This window comes from Lissotriton helveticus, chromosome 6, assembly GCF_964261635.1.
Source record: "Lissotriton helveticus chromosome 6, aLisHel1.1, whole genome shotgun sequence".
In the NCBI taxonomy this organism is placed as follows: Eukaryota; Metazoa; Chordata; class Amphibia; order Caudata; family Salamandridae; genus Lissotriton; species Lissotriton helveticus.
Window position 1 is genome coordinate 911337010 of NC_136067.1, and position 26799 is coordinate 911363808.

Below are 26799 nucleotides of genomic sequence, written 5' to 3' on the forward strand. Positions count from 1 at the left end.
TTCAAAACACATCTTATCCCATGGTTAAAGCTATTTTACTTATTAGGCACATTTGAAAAATCATTTTCTATGTTTTCCGTTTTCTTTTCTACAGATACGATAAAATTAAATCAGGCACATTTTCTGCATTGTTAACCAAGGTACATTTTATGACTAATTTAGACTTTCACAGAAGTGCTCCATTGACAGAGTTTCTGAAAGGCATTTTATTTTTACTGTCAATTAGGAGTCGCAAATATTTTTAGGGCCTAGTCATAGGAGCACATTAGCTATGAGAGCCTACTACTTATTTAACCTGCAAGTTTATTTTTTACTTGTTCAAAACACATCTTATCCCATGGTTAAAGCTATTTTACTTATTAGGCACATTTGAAAAATCATTTTCTATGTTTTCCGTTTTCTTTTCTACAGATACGATAAAATTAAATCAGGCACATTTTCTGCATTGTTAACCAAGGTACATTTTATGACTAATTTAGACTTTCACAGAAGTGCTCCATTGACAGAGCTAATGGGGCTCCGTTAACCATACACTTACGTTCTGCCTGGTTCTAAATGTGGCAGGCCTACTGAGGGTTTGTTAAATTATGACAGCCAATGAAATTCTGATACTGATTTGTTTACAGTGTGCATGATAAAAGTGAGGCAATGCTAAAGCAACCTCACCTTTCAGTTAGAAAAACCATGGGGCATATTTACAAGAAACCGACTCATCTGTATAGGTGCGTCAGTTTCCCTGGGCCTGAGTGAAAAACCCTTGCGCCACCAGAGATGCGCCGTATTTACAAAATGGCGCACTGTGGCGCAAGGATTGACCGATGCGTCAGAAATTGTAATGCATCTGTTGGTGGAAAAGTCACGCATAGCTGGAGTTGTGTCGCAAGCACAACGCAACTTCAGCAATGCGTGTTGTGGCCTATTTCCAATACACTGCATCACTGCTTACGCCTGCTTCAAGCAGGTGTAAAGTTTTGACACAGTGGCATCCTAAAAGTCACGCAGTGAAATAAGATTTCACTGCATCACTTTTACGAAGCTTTCCTGCGTGGGAACGCCTACCCTGCATACATTATACCTGGCACAGGTATAATGTAACGCAGGGCTTTACAATGTGACGCATCTCCATAGATGCGTCACGTAGTAAATTTGCAGCATCTTTTACGCCGCTGTTGCGTCACAAAAGTGATACTGCAGCAGCGTAAAAGTGATGCAAGGGGCTTGTAAATCTGCCTCAAAGTCTCTACTTCAAATAACACAGTCGACTCTAAGTTGAGTAGTGGTGCTGGACTTGGGCACATGAGTAGGAATGGTCATGATCAATAAAACGGGGTCCGGGAGAGGTAACCCAGCTCTTCGAGACTCTACACCCAAGTTCTGAGCACAATTTAGACTATCTGATGTTGGTTTTATTGTCATATCATAATAAAAGATTATTTTCTCAAACATGCATTGTGGTTACATATTGGAGTTTGAGTTTATTTGTGTCTCCTCGAATAGATAGTGTGTGCTGAGATGCTTGGATTTTTGATGCTCAGGGACTTCTAGTTTCCTTGAATCTCTGTTAATGTCACTGGTCGCTTCCTGGATTCGATGATTTCCACAATTCCATAGAGAGTGAAGCCAAGCGCCATGACAGACAGCACTATGTAAAGCGTCACGTAAATGCACAGGAAGGAGCTGTACCCAAAAGAAATGACGAAGCCCAGTGACTCCCAGAGACGATAGTTGGCAAAGGCAGCCTCTTTGTGCTCAGCAAATAAAACTCCATAAAGAGCTGTGAAAAAAAAGAAGAATTGTTGACATGTTGGACGGATTGCTGCAGAAAATGCATTTTTCCTGGTAATTGATAAATTATACATCTGCTCCTAGACTTACACTCATCTGTATGATTGCAAGGTGGCACTTTCTAGTCCAAAGCAACACAAACAGCAGCATAGATCAACTCCGGTGTGAAGCCAGTGCAGTGGTCAAATTGCCTTGCACACAGGAGTGCAAATGTCAATTATAGTTTCTACCCAAAGCCAGATATATTTAAATCGTAAAACCTAACTTTACATGAAACCAGGCACATACAAGAGAAGTTTAAATGTTAAAAATAAACTCCCACCTGAAGAAAAAAATAGATATACTGTGCATTAATAATTATTAAAAGTGCTGTATAGCATTTGTTAGAATTAATGTCAGTCAGTCAGTCAGTCAGTCAAAATACTTTATTCGATTGATTAAAATCATAAAAGAAACAACAATTCATACATACATACAGAAGTTGAGCATTTCATATATATACAATTTCAGTGCGAGCCTATATAAGACAGATAAAATACAATTAATTTATAAAAAAACAGGCAGGTTTATACATTTGTCTCAAGATTTTCCGATTTAATTCTTAATGCTGCCACTAAGAAACTAGCCACGGAGAAAGTAGTGCTGGGACTGCCTAACATCTGGAGAAATATAAGAGCAGGTCTGACTTGGCTAAAACCAGCTTCTCGCAGGATCCGGAGCAAATATTTTTTCCTAATTTCTGCATAAAACCCACAAAACATGAGGAATTGCATGGTATCCTGTGATGAAAAATTATCACAGTTACAGGGCGGGCAGCATTCTGGATTACCCCATATTTGGTATGTACCCAGGGAATAATGTATCTGATAAAATCTAAATTTTATCAGTAAAACTCTATGATAGGGTTTAGTCACAATTTTCAGGTATGGCTCAAGTGAGTCAGTAACATAAAGTGAGATCTAACTGTGGGTTTTACTAATTTCCGCACCTCATGATCTAGTCTGTTGCTACCTACAAAGTGCTGCTTAATCCAATTTACGTCCTCCTTCCTAATGCAAGATGGGGTTAAGTACAGCTCAGGAAGGCCTAACCGTTCAAATGTTGTTCTCAGGCATTCCAGCCAGGGTACCCTTTTAGCATAATCCAATGCTACAATGTCACTCAAGATAGCGTGGTTCAAGGTTATTTCAGGGTTAAGCCAGGTTTTAGCCCAGAAAATTGAAGGGGCCATTTTCAATTTATATGTGACATAGTCCAGGCCTACCTCTAAATGTATTGAGAAAGTGGGAGTAGACTGAGGGACTGTCAAAAGGTATCTCAGGAACCTATTTTCCGCTAATTGTATCTTGTCCTGAGATACATAACCACATATAGAGGCACCATATGTAGCAATTGGAATGCATTTTGTGTTATATACCTTCAAGAGGGCCTCCATTGGACGTGCCCCCAAGCGTTATGAAAATCCCAAAAGAGCTGACATAGATCTTGCCACAGAGATGCTTTTATGCTTAATTTGAGAGCCCCACGTACCCTTCTCATCAAGGAGAACCCGTAAGTAGGGGAATACGGAAACCCTGGAGACCATCTCTTCCTTACAAAAGAAGACTTTGGATTTATACTTATTTCGGGTTTTACCCACCATCATGGTGTGAGATTTTTTTATGTTAACCTTCAGATCCAACCGATCCATAAAAACACCAAATATATCCAGCAGCTTCTGTAAACCCACCCCAGTGTGAGCCAACAAAACTGCGTCGTCCGGTAATAGGAGAACTGGTATTGTTAAATCTCCTACACACGGTGCATCAACCCCCGGTATGTCAAGGTAATTACCCAGACCATTAATGTGATTGGTAAAAAGAAGAGGGGCCAGAGTGCAGCCCTGCCTGACCCCCCTCTCAGATCTAAAGTGGCGTGTGCACCTGCCCTCTTTGGTGACTCTAACTGAGGCAAAGAACTCCTGGTGAAGGGACCCCATGAAACTGACGAGTGAGGGGTCGATGCCGATCTCCAAAAGCATCGACCACAGCTTGTGCCCGTTCACCAGGTCGAAAGCCGAGGAGAGGTCCATGAAGGCCAAAAATAAGGACCCCTCCTTCGCCACCGTGTATTTAGCAATTAAAAGATGAAGGTTCAAACACTGATCCAGAGTGCCCCTCTTTTCTCTAAACCCGTATTGTAGATTAGACAAAACTCCACAATGCTCTATGTTTTCCCTTAATTTATACAATAAGACTCTGCCCAGAATTTTAACCGTGGAGTCTAAAAGGGAAATCAGTCTATAACATGAGGGGTCTCCTTGTTGCCCCTTTTTAAAAATCGGCACAATATTCGAGGTGGCCCACGAGGCAGGGAAAGTATTAGCACTGGAAGAGTTTGGGAGAATGGCGATAAAGATCAGCACGAACTTCATCTGGGCCTGGAGCCTTGTTTTTTGATGTCTCTAATATCGCTCTCTCTACTTCTGCAGAGTTAAAAAATAAAGGTGGAGAATCGGGTACCACTAGTGGGACGATCAGGGAACCAGAACCTGGGTCGTCATAAACCTCTTTAAAATGTTTAAGCCATTTATCATCAGGGATGACACAATACAAAATGGTGTTCTCTGAGTCAGAGAAAAAAAGGGTGATTTAAAGTAACCCAGAACTGTCCACTATCGCGCATGATGTCAGTTGAGAGTAAACTTTCCCATGCTCGTTTTTTATCTCGTTTTTCCGTCTAGCTATTGTTTGTTTATAAACCCTCCTCAGCTCGGCGACGAGCTCCTTATTTCTTGGGGTGGCCTTCAAGGCTTGTAAAAGAGCCCTGTGGGCCCTAGAGCAGCTAGAATCAAACCATCTGCATTGAGAGTTACCTCCCTGATGTGTTTTAATGGACAAGTCTTCAGAGATCTGAGAACATAATATCTCAAAGGCACCAATGGTCTCTGTGTGATCAGCATTGCAATCCATTCAAGTCGCCCTGTTACCCTTGATCTTAGGAAGCAGTTCCTCTAGAAAATTTTCGGGGACAACCTTTGCCCAATTAATGTCATTATTTTGTAATGTTACATTCTGCTCTAAATTAACAATAGGTTAATAAATATTTTATAAATAAATATGTACTATTTTTATATCCCACTGTTACTTCACACATGGTATTAAGGAATAAAAAGGTAACGTGGCCTGTCCAAACTCCATAATGTAGGAGTTAGGGCACTAAAATAGGTGCATGGCCGGGCAGGATGACATAGGAAATAAACTTACAACAGTGCACCTCGCCATATTACACACCGGGGAGAACAGATATAACTAAAATACTGAAACCAAAGTATATCCGAAAGAGATGAAAAACGCATGGAAAAACAGCATTTCATGCGAGTCAACAGTTAATTATGTCGACTATTAGACAGAAAAGGGTTAATGCCAAAGGGCAAGGCGCTGCCCTTCTTTCAGCCTCCAGGCCCAGAGCATTACACACAGTGCCAGTGCCATGATTGCTCGGACTCAAAGTCTGTTCACCAAACACGGTGGCCATCACATCATGATCAATAAAAATCAGTGTTGGTTTGGGTACTTAGGGCCATATTATCAAGAAAGGACGATACATTATCGCCGCTTTCATCGGTAGGAAACTGCCGCTAAAGTGGCGATAATGGGCTTGATAATATGCCCTTGTGAATTCCCTTAGAAGCCCAGGTTATTGTGTTAACCTGGGCTTCTATGGGAATTCACAAGGGCATATTATCAAGCCCATTATGGCCCCTTTAGTGGCAGGAATCTGCCGATAATGTATCGCCCTTTCTTGATAATATGGCCCCTACTTAGTTACTGGTGGCACTCCCTTTATAGGGCCTGCCGCTGCACACACACTGCAGCATAACATGACTTGTCCATTCTTTCCATTTTGCTTTTCTTGATCCCTTTAAGAGATAGCCCTAATCACAGTGTGTCGTGAGGGTTGCCTCCTTGTAATTTTCTTTGGGGCATGCTAGGAACACCATCTCTGTACGTAACTTACAATGACCTGCGCCAATGCCGTCACAAGGTAGAGGTACTGAGAAAAAGGACAATTACCTCTTGAATATGATACATTCAATAGGTTTGCACATCTCTAATGAGTAAATATGGACACCTTGAATGACTTACCAAGCATGACTTTATGATAGTACAGACACCTCAGGTCCACCCAAGAAATGGTACAACAAATTGAGCATGAAACACATTACCCAAAGTGTGGGAACAGAGGTGGTAGAGTGGTCTGAATGAGTGCACGCTAAAAAATGATTAGGCAACACAAAGAGTGATCTGTCTGAAATGGTATACAACTTTTACCACGACCTACCTTTACCACGCAACTTTTACAACGCAGGACCCTTTACCACGCATACCATTACAACGCTGGTATTTACAACGCAGGTACCTTTACAATGCATACCATTACAACGTAAGTATTGGTAAGTATATAATTTTATTTAAAATATTTTAGGTTTGGGTTTTGGGTAAATGGGTATTTTTAGGGTTCAGGGTCAGTTTTCAGTTTTTGGGTAAATGGGTATTTTTAGGGTTTAGGGTCAGTTTTCAGTTTTTGGGTAAAGGGGTATTTTTAGGGTTCAGGGTCAGTTTTCAGTTTTTGGGTGCAGGGGTATTTTTAGGTTCAGGGTCAGTTTTCAGTTTTTGGGGTACAGGGGTATTTTTAGGGTTCAGGGTCAGTTTTCAGTTTTTGGGGTGCAGGGGTATTTTTAGGGTTCAGGGTCAGTTTTCAGTTTTTGGGGTACAGGGGTATTTTTAGGGTTCAGGGTCAGTTTTCAGTTTTTGGGGTACAGGGGTATTTTTAGGGTTCAGGGTCAGTTTTCAGTTTTTGGGGTACAGGGGTATTTTTAGGGTTCAGGGTCAGTTTTCAGTTTTTGGGGTGCAGGGGTATTTTTAGGGTTCAGGGTCAGTTTTCAGTTTTTGGGGTACAGGGGTATTTTTAGGGTTCAGGGCTGGGTCTGGGTTTTGGGGTTCAGGGGTATTTTTAGGTTTTAGGGCTGGGTTTGGGTTTTGGGGTACAGGGGTATTTTTAACATATATATTTAAAAATCAATAAATAAATATTAATATAAATAATTAAAATATTAAATATTAAAATAATAATTTATTAATTTAAAAAAATATTATTAATAATTAAATTATTTTACCATATTATTTACTTACCTATAATTACGTTGTAATGGTATGCGTTGTAATAGTACCTGCGTTGTAAATACCAGCGTTGTAATGGTCTGCGTGGTAAAGGATCCTGCGTTGTAAAAAATGCGTGGTAATGGTCTGCGTGGTAAAAGACCGCGTGGTAACGTCATATATCCGTCTGAAATATAGAAGTGAAAAAATACATAAACGGGGCCAGGCAAGTCCTGAATATAGCTGGATAACCTTAGTGACCTGCTTAACAGCTGAAACATGTTGACTCAAAGATCATTGAGAATACCTATCCATCTTCGCCCATATGCCTTTTAATCTGTCTAAGGTGACTGAATATAAATATAAATAAAGCAACATGGTTAGACACCTTAGGACATTTTAGCTGTTCCCGGTCCCAAACCTAAATATATAACTGAGTGCACCCACCAGCAGTAGTGTAGAGCCCACCTGGTGTCACTCACACCCCCACCAGGTGAGGACTCAGTGATGAAGCATGCCACATAGAAATGTGTGGGTGAGAGCCCCTTTTTAAATACAGAAATACCCTCCTAACAGTGAGCGTTTAACCATATTTTAGGAGGATTCTTCCCTTATGATATGCATTGCTTAGGATATGGGGAATTGAGGGAACCCCTGTTTCCAATTTCCCCCTCTCTCCCTTATGTGAGTACTACCACATATATGTTCTGAATTCTTTGTTGGCGATGGGATCCTACCCTGTAGTGTTTTATTATCTGACATGCAGACTCACCTAGAATCTTTACCTGTTTATAAGGAGCATGGGAGAACAACGTAGGGGGTGTAGCAACAGAAAGGACAGTGTTTCATATAGATGTTTAAGTGACCAGTGCTGTCCGACAGCGAAGACAATGCATTTGCTATATCATGTAAAGGTGTGCATATGCAAACAAATTTTGCACGTTTGAGCAACATGGTTACATGTTGTCCAAAGCTGGAATATTTTATGTTGGTGTTCATAATATCAGTGAGCAGTGAAAATTCAGAAAAGCAGGCGTCATAAAAATGCTTTTCCATGATAATTTACAATGTAAAAGGTGCTTCTTTTACATGCACAAAACTTTTTTTCACATGCAGCCATTTCCAACATACAGCACTTGTGACCATGTCATGATTGATTGTTTTCTGATCCCAGGTGCAGGTTGTGAAGAGGGCCACATGCCTCTTTTCTGTCCTAAAAGACTGTTGTCTACAGTTTGCATATTTACTCAGTAACACTATCAGTTAGAACATGAGCTGCAAGCTGTATACTTCAGAAACACAGAGGTCTAGCCACTGCTTCATTGTACAGGCTCTACTGTCTGCATGGATGAACAAACTAATAGAGGTGACAAGAGAGGAAGTGCAAGATAATTTTTTGACATTCTATCTTATACCCACTCCTGCTGGACCAATTGTAGATCCCTTGGGATTAACATATTGGGCAACAACTAATAGATGTGATAAATAGAAGCTGTACAGAACTGCACACCAGAATAACTAATATTTGAGTGCAAAACACAGTACAGGTTATTGATTGATTGATTCACACGGACATAAAGCATTCATACCTAATCCCTTTAGCTCAACAGTGGGCTCATGGGGCTTCTAAATAGTAAAAGACATTTGGCTTCTCAAAATAGCTGAAAAAGCTGCAAAGAACATTCCCTTAAATGATGAAAACTGCCCTCAAACATATTCATTTCTGTATTCTGAAACTTAAATAGGAAATTAATATACAGTCACTCGACTAGCCTTGTCCTACTTCATCCTAAAGCCTGGTCATAAGACGAGATAATCCATTATCAAGGAGAGAGAGAGGATTGGGAAGCCAATCTGTATCCCCAAGGAGCTTATATGTAATCACAATTGGAACGGTCTATCAAGATTTATTACAGGACTCAAAACTGTATGTATCGGGGAACAGAATGTGTTCCTTCATGAAGCCCTCACCCACCAACCTAGTTGGTGGCATGCTTCATCATCGGGCCCACCCAGTAAGACCGAATGTGTCCCAGTTGTGCTTCAACACCTGTATTGCAGCGGAGCTGGTATGTTACTGAGAGTGCAGTGGTGGTGGAGTGATACGTGAACAGGTTAAAAACTATCCAGTGGTCCCAGTGCCCGTGTGGGCTATCTTTAATATCTGGGCCTCTGGTAGCGTTAAACACAAGGCAGTGGATGTAGGTGGAGTGGTAATTATGAACTCCTGCATCCAGTGGTAGGTCTACATGTTTCAGCCAGGCCTTTTCTTAAACTGGCTTTCCTCAGGACCAAAAAACTGTGAAGGTGGATACTACACTAATAGTGAGTGTGTGGTTTGAAATGTGTTGCACGCGCTAAGGGGCCATACGTGTGGGAGGGGGGTATGCAGACAAAATATCGATATACAATTATATCGAAGTTTAAATATCGAAGGGACAAAATATAGAAGGTAAGTAATATCGATAGATTTAATATCGATATTAGTAATATCGAAGTTTTAAATATCGATGTCAGTAATATCGATGTTAATAATTGCGATGTTACTAATATCGATTTTTAAATTATTTTTGTGTATATTATGTATTTAATATGTTTTTAATTTATTTTTTTGTAATTTAATTAAATGTATTTTATTACTGTAGCGGGTTGTGGGTTTATAGGGGAATAGGGTGGGAAGTAATTTAATTATGTTAAATAATTATTAATTAGTAGGAATTATAAATTAATGTTAATTAATTGGTAATTAATTTTAATTAATTGGTAATTAATTTTAATTAATTGATTAATTGATAAATATGTTCTGTAGTGGGTTGTGTGTTTATAGGGGAATAGGGTGGGAAGTAATTTAATTATGTTAAATTAATTAATAATTAGTAAGAATTAGAAATTAAATTTAATTAATTGGTAATTCATTTTAATTAATTGATAATTAATTTTAATTAATTGATTGATCATTATGTTCTGTAGCGGGTTGTGGGTTCATAGGGAAATAGGGTGGGAAGTAATTTGAATGTAATTAAGTAATAATGTTCTTTAATTAATTGTTTTGTTAAATACATAATTGTTAAATAATTAATAATTGGTAATTAATTATTATTATATGCTATTTTTTATTAATTTTTGGGGTTAAAAAAATATTGCTAATCATGTTTTTAATAGTTATGTATTGGTATTTGTAAATGGTTTATATTTATTTAATAGTTAATATTTTTATTATTTAAAAAAATACATTTATTTATAACTTAGTTATTTTTATCCCTACGCTATCCAACACTTTCCCTACTGTTGCACTCTCTGGAGTTGGAATAGTTATTGTTACCCCTACGCTATCCAACACTTTCCCTACTGTTGCACTCTCTGGAGTTGGAATAGTATTTGTTACCCCTACGCTATCCAACACTTTCCCTACTGTTGCACTCTCTGGAGTTGGAATAGTAATTGTTACCCTTACGCTATCCAACACTTTCCCTACTGTTGCACTCTCTGGAGTGGGAATAGTAATTTTTAACCCTACGCTATCCAACACTTTCCCTACTGTTGCACTCTCTGGAGTGGGAATAGTAATTTTTACCCCTACGCTATCCAACACTTTCCCTACTGTTGCACTCTCTGGAGCTGGAATAGTAATTTTTACCGCTACGCTATCCAACACTTTCCCTACTGTTGCACTCTCTGGAGCGGGAATAGTAATTTTTACCCTACGCTATCCAACACTTTCCCTACTGTTGCACTCTCTGGAGTGGGAATAGTAATTTTTACCCCTACGCTATCCAACACTTTCCCTACTCTTGCACTCTCTGGAGTTGGAATAGTAATTGTTGCGATATTTTGGTAGGTAGATATTTTTGTAGTCGATATTTTGTCATAGATTCGGGACGGGGGATTCCCTCTCCAAGCATAACTACACATACAACATAAATGACAGACAAAACATACAGGGAAGAGTCTTAGCATGGTTGCAGTAGAAACAGCAAAATAGTATAGTTTCTGGTGATGATGTGCATATAAAGCGGGTAATATGCGGTTAATTGTTAGCCATATTGGTGGTAAGGATAGGTGATTTTACTGACATATGCGCTGACACATGTGGTGAGCTATATAGTAAAGCACACACACATAATTAAAAGGTGGATACTGTGTAGCAGGTTCTTACACTAGCGTTTTGTAGCGAATGCCCCTATAGAGAAGTCCGGCAGAGGTATGGACCCTGTAAGAAAAAAGTGGTGGCCCGTGGTCTTTGTAAAATCTGTGGGGAGAAAGTCTTACCCGGTAGTAGTGCTGGTTGATCTGGCGTTTGCTACTCAAGGTAATGGAGGTCACGACCCTTTCAAAACCTGTTCGGCTGCAGCGGCTCTCAAGATAGACATGGAAAACAGTGTGGGGCTGACTGCGGGTGATGACGCTGGGTTCACGTGGAGCTAACGTGTGCCTGTTGTCACGGCAACCAGTGATTACAGTTGCAAGCGCTGTTTATGTGAGCGGCAGATAAAAGAGAAATAAAATGGAAGGAGGGTGTAAAAGCCCAAGGGTATGGTGTGCGCCTCCAATGATTAGTGCATTTTAAAAGAAGGTGCTCAGTACATGGAGAGGCACTGTTTAAATTAAGGATACGAGATTAAAATTAAAGATGATGGTTAAAGTTTAAGGTTAAGCGCAAGCCCTAGGTGGGACCCACAGATTGATTGGAAACGCAAAAATGTATTTAAGATCCGTGGTCAGTGGTTAAGGGGTTCATTTGGAAACTACGCCTAGATTGGGGCGTATTAGAGCCGTGAACACAGTATGGAACCCACAGAGTATATTTAGGAGCCAAAGTCAGTTAAAGGTTGGATTCACAAGGAGAGTAAGCCTAATTGGGGGCGTGTAAAGTGTTCATAGGGCCGTGCTAGGTTCTAAGGCTTTGCCAGGGGATAGAATCGTTCAGTCCTTCATGGTCAGTGGACAAGCGGCAGATCCACCGCCGTTCTTTTGCCAGCAGTATCTTTTCATTGTTCAGTGGATCGTGATTGAATTGTTCGATCACAGTCCAGATCATGTGAGACGGCTGATGTTCTTTTTGCACCTGATGGTGCTGCGGTGCTGTACTGTGTGAGTGCTCACCTTCCGTGTCGTCATGCCCACATAGCCGAGGCCGCAGGGGCAGGTGATTAAATAGACGATGTTACTTGAGTTACAATTGGTGTAATCCACCACCTTGAACAACTACATGTTTCATCCCCCACGAATCCACATCTCAGGCAAATCCTACTGTGGAGACGTTACATTGACAATATTTTCATGATCTGGGAGGGCTCCCCAGAATCATTGACCTCATTCCTCACCTGGCTGACCGAAAGGGATCCCTACCTGCGGTTTACCAGCACAGCCAGCACATCCACCCTGGCATTCCTTGATCTAAACGTCACAGCGGAAGCAGGAGCACTGGCCACCAACATCCATTACAAAACCACAGCCAGAAACTCACTCCTACATTTCAACAGCTTTCACCCCAGAGCCCTGAGGGAAAACCTTCCCTTCAGACAATTCTTCTGCATCCGCAGGACATGTAGTAACCTCAATGACTTCAAACAACAGGCCAACACACTTGAATCCGAACTACAGGAACGTGGATACCCACCCAAAATCATTGCAAAACCCAAGAAACAGGCACCTAACCAAAACAGGGAGGCCCTACTTGAAACCATCACTAAAGATCAACCAGACGCACCAATGACATGTCACCACATACAACATGGTCTCAAATAAAGTTGCCAGTATTATCCCGAAACATTAGCGCATCATCAACTCAGGGGCAAGAGACTGGGACTTTTTGCCTACAAACGTGCCAGTAACCTAAAAGACCAACTAGTGTCGACACAACCTAAAAAACAGACCACAGCTAACAACACCATCCTCACCACATGGGGTCTCCCCAAAGTCACTGGACACTACCCGTGTAATGATTGTAGTGTATGTCACCTCACTAACCAAACCAAAACACATAATCTGGAACCTGGCAAGACCTGGAAGCAGGCAAAACACACCAATTGTAACTCAAGTAGCGTCGACTATTTAATCACCTGCCCCAGCGAACACGGAAGGTGAGGATTCGCATAGTAGAGCACCGCAGCACCATCAGGTGCAAAAAGAACATCAGCCATCTCACTAACCATTTCATACAGAGTGGTCATACTCCCAATGACATGATCTGGACAGTGATCAAACAATTCAATCATGATCCACTGAACATTGAAAAAATATATTGCTGGCAAAAGAACAGCGGTGGATCTACCGCTTGTCCACTGACCATGAAGGACTGAATGATTCTGTCCCCTGGCACAGCCTTAGAACCTAGCACGGGCCTATGAACACCTTACATGCCCCCATTTAGGCGTAATCTCCATGTGAATCCAACCTTTAACTGACTTTGGGTCCTAAATATACTCTGTGAATCCATACAGGGTTCTCGGCTCTAATACGCCCCACTCTAGGTGTAGTTTCCGAGTGAACTCCTTACCACTGACCATGGATCTTAAATACATTTTTGCGTTTCCAATCAATCTGTGGGCCCACCTAGGGTTTGCGCATAACCTTAAACTTTAACCCTCATCTTTTAATCTCATATCCTTAATTCAAGCAGTGCCTCTCCATGTACTGAGCACCTTCTTTTAATACGCACTAATCATTGGAGGCATGCACCAAACCCTCGGGCTATTCCGCCCTCCTTCCATTTTATTTCTCTTTTCTCTGCCGCTCACGTAAACAGCGCTTGCAAATGTGTTCACTGGTTACCGTGACAACAGGCACGCGTTAGATCCACGTGACACCAGCGTCATCACCCGCAGTCAGCCCTACACATGTCTGTTTGCTTTCCATGGCTATCTTTTCAAAACAGACGCCTCTGGCCTCAATGTGGTACACCTGAACTTACCGCTTGGGGTTTTTAAAGACGGCTTACATGGAGGCTCATTTCCTACGGAGAGCCGCTGCTGCCGAACAGGTTTTGAAAGGGTCGTGACTGCCATTACTGGGAGAAACAAACGCCAGACAAACCAGCACTACTACCGAGTTAGAATTTCTCCCCACAGGTTATACAAAGCCCACGGCCACCACTTTTTTCTTACAGGGTCCATACCTCTGCTGGACTTCTCTATAGGGGCATTCGTTACAAAACACTAGCCTAAGAACATACTACACAGTATCCACCTGTTAATTATGTGTGTGTGCTTTACTATATAGCTCACCACACGTGTCAGCGCATATGTGGGTATGATCACCTATCCGTACAACCAATACGGCTACACAATTAACCGCATATTACCGGTTTTATATGCACATCATCACCAGAAACTATACTATTTCGCTGTTCCTACTGCAACCATGCTAAGACTCTTCCCTGTATGTTTTGTCTGTCATTTATGTTGTATGTGCAGTTATGCTTGGAGAGGGAATCCCTCCTCCCACACGTATGCCCCCTTAGCGCATGCAACACATTTCAAAACCACACACTCACTATTAGTGTAGTATCCACTTTCACAGTTTTTTGGTCCTGAGGAAAGCCAGTTTAAGAAAAGGCCTGGCTGAAACACGTAGACCTACCACTGGATGCAGGAGTTCATAATTACCACTCCACCTACATCCACTGCCTTGTTTGTAACGCTACCAGAGGCCCAGATATTAAAGACAGCCCCTGCGGGCACTAGGACCACTGGATAGTTTATAACCTGTTCACGTATCACTCCACCACCACTGCACTCTCAGTAACATACCAGGTCCGCTGTAATACAGGAGTTGAAGCACAACCGGGACACATTCAGTGTCACTGGGTGGGCCCGATGATGAAGTATGCCACCAACTAGGTTGGTGGGTGAGGGCTTCATGAAGGAACACATTCTGTTCCCCAGTACATACAGTTTTGAGTCCTGTACTAAATCTTGACAGATCGGTCCAATTTTGTTTACACATAAGACGAGATACACATCTTTCCTTGATCTGCCACCCAATATGGGATTAGGTAATTTGATATATTTTAATATAAGTTTTTTATATTTCTGAAATTGCGCAAAAGAAAACTTACCATTCAGCAAGGTCTGACAAATGGAATCAGACATGCTCCACAGAGCAGGAAAGATGAAGAACACCACAAACTGATCAGGGTGAGGTTTCCAGAGTAATAAGGCAATGATACAGGAAGCGCTGGTAGCTGCAGCTGTAAGGATAGGACACTGTCTCAGCAACACCATATTTGTTATTAGCATTATAGATAGTGAAACTTTCTTTGGATTTATAAATTTATAAGGAGTGGCCTTTGTTACAACTCAAAGGGATACAAGAATCGCATCCCGGTCACGGAGAGAGAAGGAGAGAGGGAGAGAGAGGGAGAGGTAGAGATAGAAAGAGAGAGGGTGATTGTGGTTCTGTGTGTGTGTGAGAGAGAGAGAAAGAGATGGAGAAGAAAGAGAGAGAGACACAGAGAGAGAGGGTGGGAGTTATGTGTGGGTGTTGTTGGTTTATATATGTGTGTGTGTGTGTGTGTCTAAGAATCATATGCAAAAGAAACTATTGATGGAGGAATGCTGGACAATGCAAGCATTCACCCCCAGTCACAAGGATCTGGGTTACATCATTCTTTGCTCAGCACCCCACCCCAGTTTAGACCCAGCCATATGGAAATCAGTCTTGACCCTGTTCCTTGTGGGTACAGTCCAGCCTGAACTGCCTAGCCAGGGCATCCCTGGACCGGAAACAAGCATCTCGGGACCTGTTTCAGGGCATCACCCTTCATCAGCCAGGTTAGCTTGAGTCCAGTGGTGTAGTGAGCGTGGTATCCACGTCTGGGCATACCCTTCCCACTAATGGTGACATATGGAAAAGAAACAATTGATGGACTGAATGCTGGACAATGCAAGCATTCTCCCCCAGTCACAAGGATCTGGGTTCAATCCATCATTCTTTTGCTCACCACACAATCCCAGTGTAGACCCAGCTATATGCAAATCAGTCTTGACCCTGTTCCTTGTGGGAACAGTCCAGCCCGAACTGCCAAGCCAGGTCACCCCTGGACCGGAAACAATCATCCTGGGACCACTTTGAGGTCTTGGCTTGGCAGTTCGGTCTAGACTGTTCCCATGAGGCACAGGGTTAAGACTGATTTGCATATAGCTGGGTCTAAACTGGGGTGGCATGGTGAGCAAAAGAACAATTTATTCATGCCAGATCTCTTGACAAGGGGTGAATGCATGATTTATTCAGAATTCCGTGCATCATTTGTTTGCGTAGCACTTTTCACTCTAAATGGGAAGGGTGTGCCCATACGTGGGTCACTTGCTCACTGTGCCACTGGATTCAAGCTAGCCTGGCTGATGAAGGGTAATACCCAGAAACCTGTCCCAGGATGCTTGTTTCCGGTCCAGTGAGGACCTGGCTTGGTAGTTCGGTCTGGACTGTTCCCATGAGGCACAGGGTCAAGACTGATTTGCATATGTCTGGGTCAAAACTGGGGTGGCAGGGTGAGCAAAAGAACAATGGATTTAAGCCAGATCTCTTGACTGGGGTGAATGTATGATTTTTATTCAGCATTCTGCTGCGTAGCACTTGTGTAAGAATCAGCCACATTTAGCAAATGCTAATTTGAAAATACAAGTGTAGGCATCTCTTTTTTAGAATTTGTGCAATTGTTAATATATAGGGATTATCAGTGTGAGCAAAGTGCAGATGGATGTCTGGTAGACAAAGTTGCCAGCACCATAGGCTGTTAGCAACGTATTTGTATTAACCCATCTACATGCACATCTGAGTGATTGTTGCACTCAGCAAATTACATTCCACCCTTGTGCAGAAACACTTAAGTCATATAAACCTACCTCCTCAGAAAAAGACCATGAAAACTAAATCTTGCTGAAATGTTGTTTACCATTACAGTACACAACAAGTAAGATATCAGTTGCAATTGATGAAACACAGAAAAAAACTGTCATGCACACCCACACCTACCACATTTCTGTATGCAAAGGATATTACCAAAATTATGTTCATGCACATGGTGCCACATTAGATGAATAGTTAAATACAACCGACAATTTCTCACAAAGCCCATACATTGAATGAAGGGACTAAATGGAACGAAGAAATTACAATCAGAAATAAAATCTGACTGACTAGAATGATGAGGAACATATGGAGGATGTTTAAATCAGTACTTACCTCATCAAAGCTCGAGGAACACCTAGAGATAAAAAAGTGAATCATGTTTGCTGAGATGAATACAATGGTATGCCACTGGCTCTCTTCAGGGAATTATTGCTGGAGACGTTATCATAGGCTTATAACCATCCGTGACTCTATCTGGCAGTCTTTAAACACACTGAAGCTCACATAGCATTTTCCAAAACTTTTTCTAAACATACCACAAAAAGTACATGATGCATGGGTGTATGTGAAGGTCACAACAATATGCGTGGCCACACACACCTTTGTAGAGGATGTAACACAGGTTAAAATAAATTGCATATCTGTTTGTCTAGTAGATTACACTGGACATTCACTGAATGCATGGCTGACTTCCTACCACAACACAATCACAATTGAAGAGAGGATACGTAACTAATTACACAGCCAAAAATGTTGCATCCCGGAGAGAGCCACTGACATTAGCTATTCTCAAGTATGCATCATCCTCAAACAGAAAACGGAGTGCTTGTATAGCGGAATACACAAAATCCCTACCCTTCTACATGGCAAGCTGAAGGCAGCAGACCTTGTGCAGGAATATTTTATAGAGCAATGTGGATATTCCCAGATGAACATGTGCACCATGAATCAGAAGTACTATTGCACAGACAAGGGGAATGGGATGTCACAAAAAGGCAACAGGGCCATCATAGTTCAGCAGGAAGCCTTATTTTTATTGCAATAATAATCATATTAATGATGTTTCATTAATATGTTCAATAACCAAGGAAATACACCGCTGAGAGGTATGCCATATTTATTACACAGAAGTCAAGTAAAAACATGCACATATTCTTTTTTACAGGAACATTAACATTATTTTACTACCTAAATCATTGATTTACAAAGCTACTGCTTAATGTAGTATGAACATTCTATGTGCTTCATTGCTATAAGGAGCCATTTGAGGGAGGTGCAAAATGCGTACCAGAAAGATAGGAGGGTTCAATTTTCACAAATCTCTATCATGATGTTCGACCGCTGCCCATGGTATTGTAACAAGTTATGGGTTCATATCACTGTTTTTGGTTATAAGGGATTTGTTGATAATCAGGTGGTATGACATTCACATAGTCATGAAGGAGATGAAGGAGTGCCTTGTTGTGCATCCCATGCATCAGGCTTCTCATAGCCTACTTACATTAGCACCTTGCTGCATTTGTCTTTTCTTGCTCCCTATGTTCGAATTTAGTCACTATTTTGGAAGCTTAAATCCACCAACAGGACAAGGCTGGGAGCCATGACTGTACAGTGCACAATGAGGTTGGATACCTTATTTCCATTGATATTCTGAAACTTTGAACTTCATTGCACAATGCTCAGTATCGGATGATCAGAATATCTTGCTAGCTGATGTTGCATCTTGGTCAAATACCATCTTAACCTTGTCACAGTCCTCCCGTAGTTAATACGTTTCTAAGTTCAAAATTCTAAGGTTCCTGAAAATCTTCCTTGCGGTCAAATCTACAGCTGTAAAGATGTGGGAGTAGGATCAATTGTCTTCAGGACTCGCTCAGCTAAAGTCCAGCATCGACTAATTATTCTGTAAAGATACAATTCTTGTACTTTTTCTCCCTGAGACAATAGATGGCTAAGTGGTCTGATCTTAGAGACGCTCTTCCAAAGATTGGAAAAAAAGGAAAGCTGCTTCAAAGGCCTCACTATGGGCCCGATACACAGAATGAACTTAAGACTCAATCCTAAACTTACTACCATCTTGGTATTCACAGAATGCACTTACTACTTTTGGCATTCACGGAATGAACTTACTACTTTCGGGATTCACAGAATGAACTTACTACTTTCGGTATTCACAGAATAAACTTGCGACTACTAACTTTACGTCCGCCGCCGGGTCGTAATTTCCACCGCCGGGCCGTAATTTACGCCACTTTGGCGGAATTCACGATTACGGGCCGGAAAATACGATTTTTAGCAGTTGGTCATGTTAGCCAAGGGTAAACACCTTTTCAAGTGCCTAATATTCCCCACCATTAATCAGCTGACACACTGCAGCCAATCCCAGCCCACCAACATGGATAAATGCAGAGCAGACACAAAAAAACCTTTTCAGGATGTCACTGAATGTGTTCGTAGCACTGCCCCTTGCCATGCGGCAAAACTACTTGAAGAGGAAGAGGAGAGCAGAGAGGATTTTCAGGCAGAGGATCAACCTATTTGGAATGATCAGCCAAGATGTAAGGGCCAGGTACCGTTTCCCACCAGAAGTCATCTTGGATATGGTCTGTGAGTGTGAGCAGGAACTTGATTCTGTGACCTGCTGCTCACATGCAATACCAGCATACCTCATGATCTTTTCTGCCCTACACTTCGTTGCCACTGGGTCTTTCCAAAGGGTCACCATTGACCTTGTGGACATTTCCCAGGCGAGCCAGTCGCGGTGCCTGCATCAGGTACTGAGATGCATCACTGCTAGAGCCCCCAACTACATACAAATGCCACATGCACTGGCCATGAGACAAACAGCAGCAAGAGATTTTTATCTCCTTGCACAATTCCCACGTGTGCTGGGTGCAATTGACTGCACCCATGTGGCACTTCAGCCAACCCGCCACATTGCACACATCTTCTGCAACAGACACAGATGGTATTCCATCAATGTGCAAGCTGTCTGTGATGCAAGTGGGAAGTTCATCGACGTGCATGCAGTGTTCCCAGGCAGTACACATGACAGCTTTATATTCCGCATGTCACCTCTGCAGGAGAATTTGGCAACATGTGGCTACTGGGTAAATACCAAGCACTAAAAATGAGTGATATGTGTTATTGAAATGTCTGAATGCCCCCCAATATTAACCATTGTACAATGAGAATCATGGCCCAATAGACACTGCGTGTACGAACGTATAGATCATGTTCCGTGCAAGTCAAAAAGGGAAATTTTAACAACTGCCCTTTCTTCCCTCCTCAGGCGACGTTGGCTATGCACTCTCCCCACAACTCCTCACCCCTTTCAGGCGTGCAAACACTGTACCTCAGCGTAGGTACAATAGGGCACACATACGGACTCGAGTCATCATAGAGCGCACTTTTGGGCTGTTGAAGTTGGGATTCAGATATCTCCACCATACAGGGGGGGTGCTGCAGTACTACCCAGACGTTGTGTGCAAGATTATATTAGCCTGTTGTGTTCTGCACAACATTGCTTTAATGCATGGCTTACACATGCCTCTGGAACCTCGGCTACCTCTGAACCTGGGAAACCGGGCCATTGCACATGACCGACGACAGGGCGTACAAGTCCGTGATCAACTCGTTGCGACGTTTCTCACATGAGCAACCTGTCGTGTCATGGACAAAATGCGGTTTGCTGTCTGTTATCAATGATGAAACTTGGATAGACACGACAGTGTCAATAAATCCCACCCTGAGACGACTTTGTAAGCCACACTAACTGCATGCAAATCATAGCTGCTGACAGTAGTCAAAAGGTGGAGTGTGCCTCAGGTCATGTGCCCATGTCAGCAATCAGTGTAGTGGACATCCCTAAAACCAACTATTCACACTGATGACAAACAATACATGTCCTGAGAGACATACCTGGACCACATAAGGATGGGTCACCAATTCAGAAAAGGTTGCATACTTAGGCCTGTGACCTCAACAGATTTGACTCCACCACAAATGATGGGCCCTGAATGTGAGTGATGATGTCATGGGAGAATCAGGCACCAAGGGGCAGATTTACAATACCTGGTGCATCCCTGCATATCAGCAGGGATGCCCCAGTTATTGTGCCTCACAGCAGACACGTCTAGCGCCATCATGGATGCACTGCATTTACAATGTGGTGCGCCTTGGGGCAAGTATAGACAAGGAGCGTGACGCATATGCTGCCATAAAGGTGAAGCACTGCTGGAGTTGCGTTGCAAGCGCAACGCAGCTCCAGCAAGACAAGCGGTGACCCTATGCCTGCCATGCTGAGTCAATCCTTATGGAATTGGACATCTTGGTGGAGGGGTTGCTGGAGAAATTTCCTCAGCTATATGGGGACTCTGAGCACCAGCTGAGCACTGCAGCCCGGGCCAGGCCAACATCGCAGAGCGCTGCAGTACAGTGGGAGTGACCACCAGGAGTGCAAGGGCGTGCCGCAAGCGCTGGGAGGACCTAAAGCGCTGGGCCCGTCACAAGGCTATGGAGCTGGCTGGCCTGTCTTCCCAGCACCATATGCATCGTCCTCGCCTCTCCCCACTGTACAGGAGGGTCCTGCGAGCAGCTTGGCCGACCCTCCATGCTCAGCTGGAGGAGCATGAGCAGCAGGGACCTAGTAAGTGCATCATATGCAATATGTGTTTGGGAGTATGATGTGAGTAAAACAGTGCTGTACCATTGTGTGTCCCATGCCTACATTCACTAAATCCGTGTCCAAGCAGCAGTCACCAAGATTAAAGAAGCACACTGTGGCATATGGACTGTACAGGGCAGAGTGCATTTTGGGAGTTGAAGTTACTTCATGACAAATGGGTAACTGAGCCACACTTATGCATTCATGTTCAATTCGGCTCTGCCAGCACCACTATCATTGAACCAAGTAAATCATAACTGATGTGTGCATTGGATGAGCTATGGTACAGAGACTGTCCAGTGTGCGCATGGCAGGCCATAGGCTATTGGATGTTGTGATTCGCATTGCACCTGTAGAGTTGGGTTCCAATTGAGACAGAGCATCATGTGCCATGGAGTCAAGAAAGACTTTGAGATCCTTGCATCACAGATGATTTTGAATTAAGTTTGAACTGTGTACTGCATTTACCAGGATGCAAAGGGGCAAACAGTGCTGGGACTGTGAGGCAGTGTGCTCCCAACCCCCACTAAGTCCATAAAGACTGAGGGGCAGATTTACAAGGCACTTGCGCCTCTTTTACGCCGCCACTGGGTCACTTTTGTGATGCAGCGGCGGAGAAAACAAAGCGCCATGCTGCTGGGTAATTACAACGTGACGCATCCGGTGCAGGAACGCCTCCTAAAAGTGGCTGAGTGAAATCTACAAGATTTCAGTCAGTCACTTTTAGGGCCATGCTGCGTCAAAACTCTGCGCCTGCTTGAAGCAGGTGTAATGATTGACGCAGCATGTTAGCGATCGTTCACCCCCGAGCCTTGATGGAGTGGGGTCGCACTTGCCACGCCACTCCAGCAAAACGCCGCTATTCCACCGGGGATGCAACATGCATCTGCCCACCCAAGGGCCACGGTGTGTCACTTTGTAAATGTGGCGCATCTGGGGTGGCGCACGAGTGGGCAGATGCGTCGCAACTCTTCGGGCACACCTCTCTGCTGATTAGCAGAGATGCGCCAGAAGTTGTAAATCGGCCCCTGACAACTGTAGAGTGTGATTAGAGGAGAACAAAATCTGACCTTGGCTCATCTATGTATGTGTATCATCCTGCATGAAACAACCACCACATCAGGATTTTGCTTATACTTTTGCAGGCACGGCTGGTGAGACAGAAGATATGCAGGAACAAGTCCAGAGCAGGAGGACATCAGTTTGCCGGCGGCTACACCCTCTTTCCACCAGCGAGGTAGATGAGGAGGAGGAGGGGCCCTCTACATCTGCAGGCCAGGGGGTTGCGCCCACCCAGGATGAGGAAGAACAAGACTCTGGTACTACGTCCCGGGTGGAGGCTGTGGACATTGAAGGGGGAGAAGGACCAGACACCTAGGACCATGATGTGGTGGAGAGCTACTCACCACCCACACACTCATCACCAGCGGGTCACAAAGAGGTGTCCCCGCGGCAGGCCAACATTCAATCTGGGCCTGCCACCTGCCCCTCCCTACCTCTAGAGTCCCCCATGCCATCGGGGGCTCCAGCTCGATCCCCTGAAACCTGTCCCCTCCTCGTAGCCGCCAAGCCAAACAAATCAGCTCTTGACCAGAAGCACCACATCCCTTCTGTCCCCACCCTCCCCTCCCGGTGTTGTTCCTCCTGTGGCTGTGCCAGGGGACTTGAGTTGGATGGTCGAGGGTCAACCTGACAGGTTCGCTCGCTTGTTGCTACAAGTGTGTCTGGAGATACGCTCTATGCGAGCTGACCTTGTCCGATCAATGGACAACCTCGGCACCCACATGCAGTCCCTGAGCACAGCTATGTCGTCTTTTGTCTCCCAAATCCCTTCCCATACTTCCGTCATTGTGTCCCCCTGTCCGTTGCCCCACACAGTTTCCCCCCGTACTCCTCGCGTGTCAGGTCCCCATGTGGTGCCTGTTCCTGCACAAGCCAGCCGTGTGGATGTGTCAGACCCTGAGGATCTAGACATTGTGGTCCTAGAGGATGACCAGAAAGACACTTGACTTTTAGACTGACACATTGTTTTGGATGAAGATTTATTTTCCCCTTGTAAATAGACTGGTTTCCCTGACGCTCCATGACGTATTATATTTGTTTTGCCCCACCCCAATCCAAGTTCCCTTCTCCTTCTGCATTAAGATCATCATTTATTTTCCTTTCTCCCTTCCAAACGGATGGTCAGTATTTGTTCCTACATAAATATCTTTGAGTAATTCTACTTTGTATAACTTGTTTGACTTCATTTTGAATGTCTGTTTCCAAAGATGGACACATATTTAGATGTCATATGCTATGCTCATAATGACGTGTTGCTATGATGTGCTACACTTGTAACTGTCTCACACACATGCCTACATCGTTAGATAGGACATGATACACAACAGGATATTACTTTTGTAGATCTTTATTTTCACGATACACCTAAGGACCCCAAGACAAATTGTCAACATGAATGTCACTGGCAATCGTGTTTGCTTTTCCGCAATAGTGGGGGTGATGAACGCGGTGAGGGGTGAGGTTGAGCTTGTCGCCTTCGTATAAGTGGGTGTTGTACAGGGTGATCAAGAGGTGCAGGAGCAGATGGTGTCTGCACATTTGGTATCTGTACATGGACAAGGGCAGGTTGTGCAGGTGGTGGAAGTGTCTGTCCAGAGGTTGGTGGTGTTTGTGCAGGTGGTGGGGGTGGTGGGAGTAACTGTCCAGAGGTTGGTGGTGTTTGTGCAGGTGGTGTGGCTGGTGGGAGTGACTGAACAGAGGTTGGTAGTGTTTGTGCAGGGGGTGGGGGTGGTGGGAGTGACTGTCCAGATGTTGGTGGTGTTTGTGCAGGTGGTGGGGGTGGTGGGAGTGACTGTTCAGAGGCTGGTGGTGTTTGTGCAGGTGGTGGGGGTGGTGGGAGTGACTGTCCAGAGGTTGGTGGTGTTTGTGCAGGTGGTGGGGGTGGTGGGAGTGACTGTCCAGAGGTTGCTGGTGTTTGCGCAGGTGGTGGGGCTGGTGGGAGTGACTGTCCAGAGGTTGGTGGTGTTTGTGCAGGTGGTGGGGGTGCCTGTTCAGGGTGCTGGTGTGTTTGTTTACCTTGGTTGTGGTGCTGTGCAGTTGGTGTTACAGGTGTGGGGATGGTCTGTCCTGCAGGCCGATATGATTGTTCCCCTCCCTGCGTTGGCCGTGAAGGTAGACTTTGGATCACTCTCACCATGCCCTCCATCATCTTCATGGCCAAGGCATGGCATCTTGCACTCTCTTCCCTTTGGATTGATATCAGGTCAGTCATATTCCTAGACATTTCCTGCCAAGTGCTATCCATCCTATCCAAAGCTTGGCACACCCTGTCCACTCCCTGAGGGAATTGGACCATGTCCTGCAGGGACCCTGACATGACTGACAGGGTAGCCCCTATGGCACGAATGTCCTGTCTCACATCTGCCTGTTGTTGGTAGAAGTCCTGCTCCCACTGGCCACCATCACCACGTGCAGGCCCCCTCTGCAGGTGTCTTCCAGAGATGAGATGAGCAGGTCGAACAACAGGAGGGGTGGCAGGTGGAAGACTGTGGGCAGGAGAAGGGTGCCCTGGGGAACCTGCACCACAACAGGGCTGGTACTTCCCACAGATGATGGAGAGGGTGGCAGTGATACACTGCGTAGGGAAGAGCGGGTAGGGGAACCACCATGTCGGTCCCGAACGTGAGGGCTGTGAGGGAGTGATGTCTGTGATTGGATGTGTGTGAGCCGTGGCTGGTTTGATGTATGCCGTGGTATTGTTGGTTTGAGAGGAGGCAGACGAGCATTGCTTGTCAGAGGATGTGATGCCGTGACGTCAATATTGTGATCCCCGGAGTCAATGGATATGTACTCATCATCCTCCTCAAAGTCAACGTCCTCTTGATCTTGATCCTCCTCTTGGACATGAGTTGCTGCCGACATTACTGCCTGGAGGATCAGGGGATTCTCCCCTCTGATTCCCCGTGTGCCAGCACTGGTTGTTGGTCTGTCATCCTCTCCCTCAGCATCATCTGAAACACAGAGGTTGCAACCGTATTAGTGATTGACCAGGTATTACATGTACTGCGACACCAGGGTTGTATTAACTGTACTTTGCGTCAGCAGATGAGGATCCTGTGATCTGGTTGGGTACCACCACAAATGACCGTTTGCACCATAGCACTGAGGTGTTACACAGAGATGTACATAATACTAGCAAACTCACCAGCTCCAGCCACAACCCTCTGTCCCTTCGCCGTCCCCCCCTGGTGTATCCTGCTGCACCTGTCTCCTCATAGTTGTTGTAGACATAGCTGTAGAGGGTAGAAACTACATTCTCAATGATCTGCATCACCAGTTGACAGACAGGCATATGTGACACTCCTGGTTTGTATTTCACTTTGTAAACAACAACTGTTGATTCCATGCAGAAGGGGATCTCGATCTCTGTCATGGCTTAGTAATCTAAGCTGGTGACACACCTCATACCCGATTTACCTGAAGAACAGGTGCGCAACAGTTTCACAGCTGCAGCCAGGATGTCATGCGTCCCAGCCAGGATGTCATGCGTCCCCCGGGATGTTGTCCGCTGTAGTTGTCTCATCCTGTCAGCACCTGTGATGAGAAATACATGTGCATATTTTAGTACAACAGATTGTAGCTATGAGCCAACATGTCATTCTCATTAACCATTTGCGGATAATCAAGGACGATGTGCAGCATGTTTACCTCATTGACTTTACATGTGGGCACCTGCTCCCAAGCAGTATTTGACAGCTGTTACATCCATGCAGCACTGACATCAATAAGATGACACATCAACTGACAAACTTGTATGAGAAAGTTACTGATATTTCAAGGGTGCAGAGTAGGAATATCGACGGAGAAATATCGTGGGACATTAATATCTTCACAGAAATATCGAGTGGAAGAAATATCGACAACAAAAATATAGTTTGACCAGAATATCGACTGACAGGTAAGTAATATTGATAACAATAATATAGTTGTAATAAATATCGTTTACAAAAATATAGTTTACAAAAATATTGATTTATTAATAATGTTATGTATTTTAGTGTTTTAATGAGAATTGTTTGTCATTTTATTATATGTTTTGGAATTGTATTAGTTATTAATGTATTTTATGTTGAATTTTGTGTTATTAGTTCCGTAGCGGGTCGTGGGTTTATAGGGTAATAGGGTGGGAAGTAATTTAATTATATAAAATTAATTGATTAATTAATGTGTTAATTTATTAATAATAGTTTAATAATTAGTTGTCAATTAATTTGAATTAGTCAATTAATAATTCATTATGTTCATTGTTTAATTAATTTTAGGTGTGTGTTGTGGAGTTTATACGTGTAAATG

At 43.6% G+C, this 26799-nt stretch overlaps 1 protein-coding gene across 1 annotated transcript in view; it reads right to left on the bottom strand.

Annotated features, from left to right (window-relative positions):
- Nucleotides 1-1176: 1176 nt before the first annotated feature.
- The window catches only part of LOC144761597 (protein unc-93 homolog A-like), a 643799-nt gene continuing 618176 nt past the window's right edge, over nucleotides 1177-26799 (bottom strand). The window contains exons 8-9 of the mRNA XM_078646898.1: nucleotides 14986-15117; nucleotides 1177-1774 (exon numbers count right to left, since the gene is read on the bottom strand). Of these exons, the coding sequence (XP_078503024.1) occupies nucleotides 1542-1774; nucleotides 14986-15117 (365 nt within the window). The 3' untranslated portion in view covers nucleotides 1177-1541. The remainder of the gene's footprint in view (nucleotides 1775-14985; nucleotides 15118-26799) is intronic.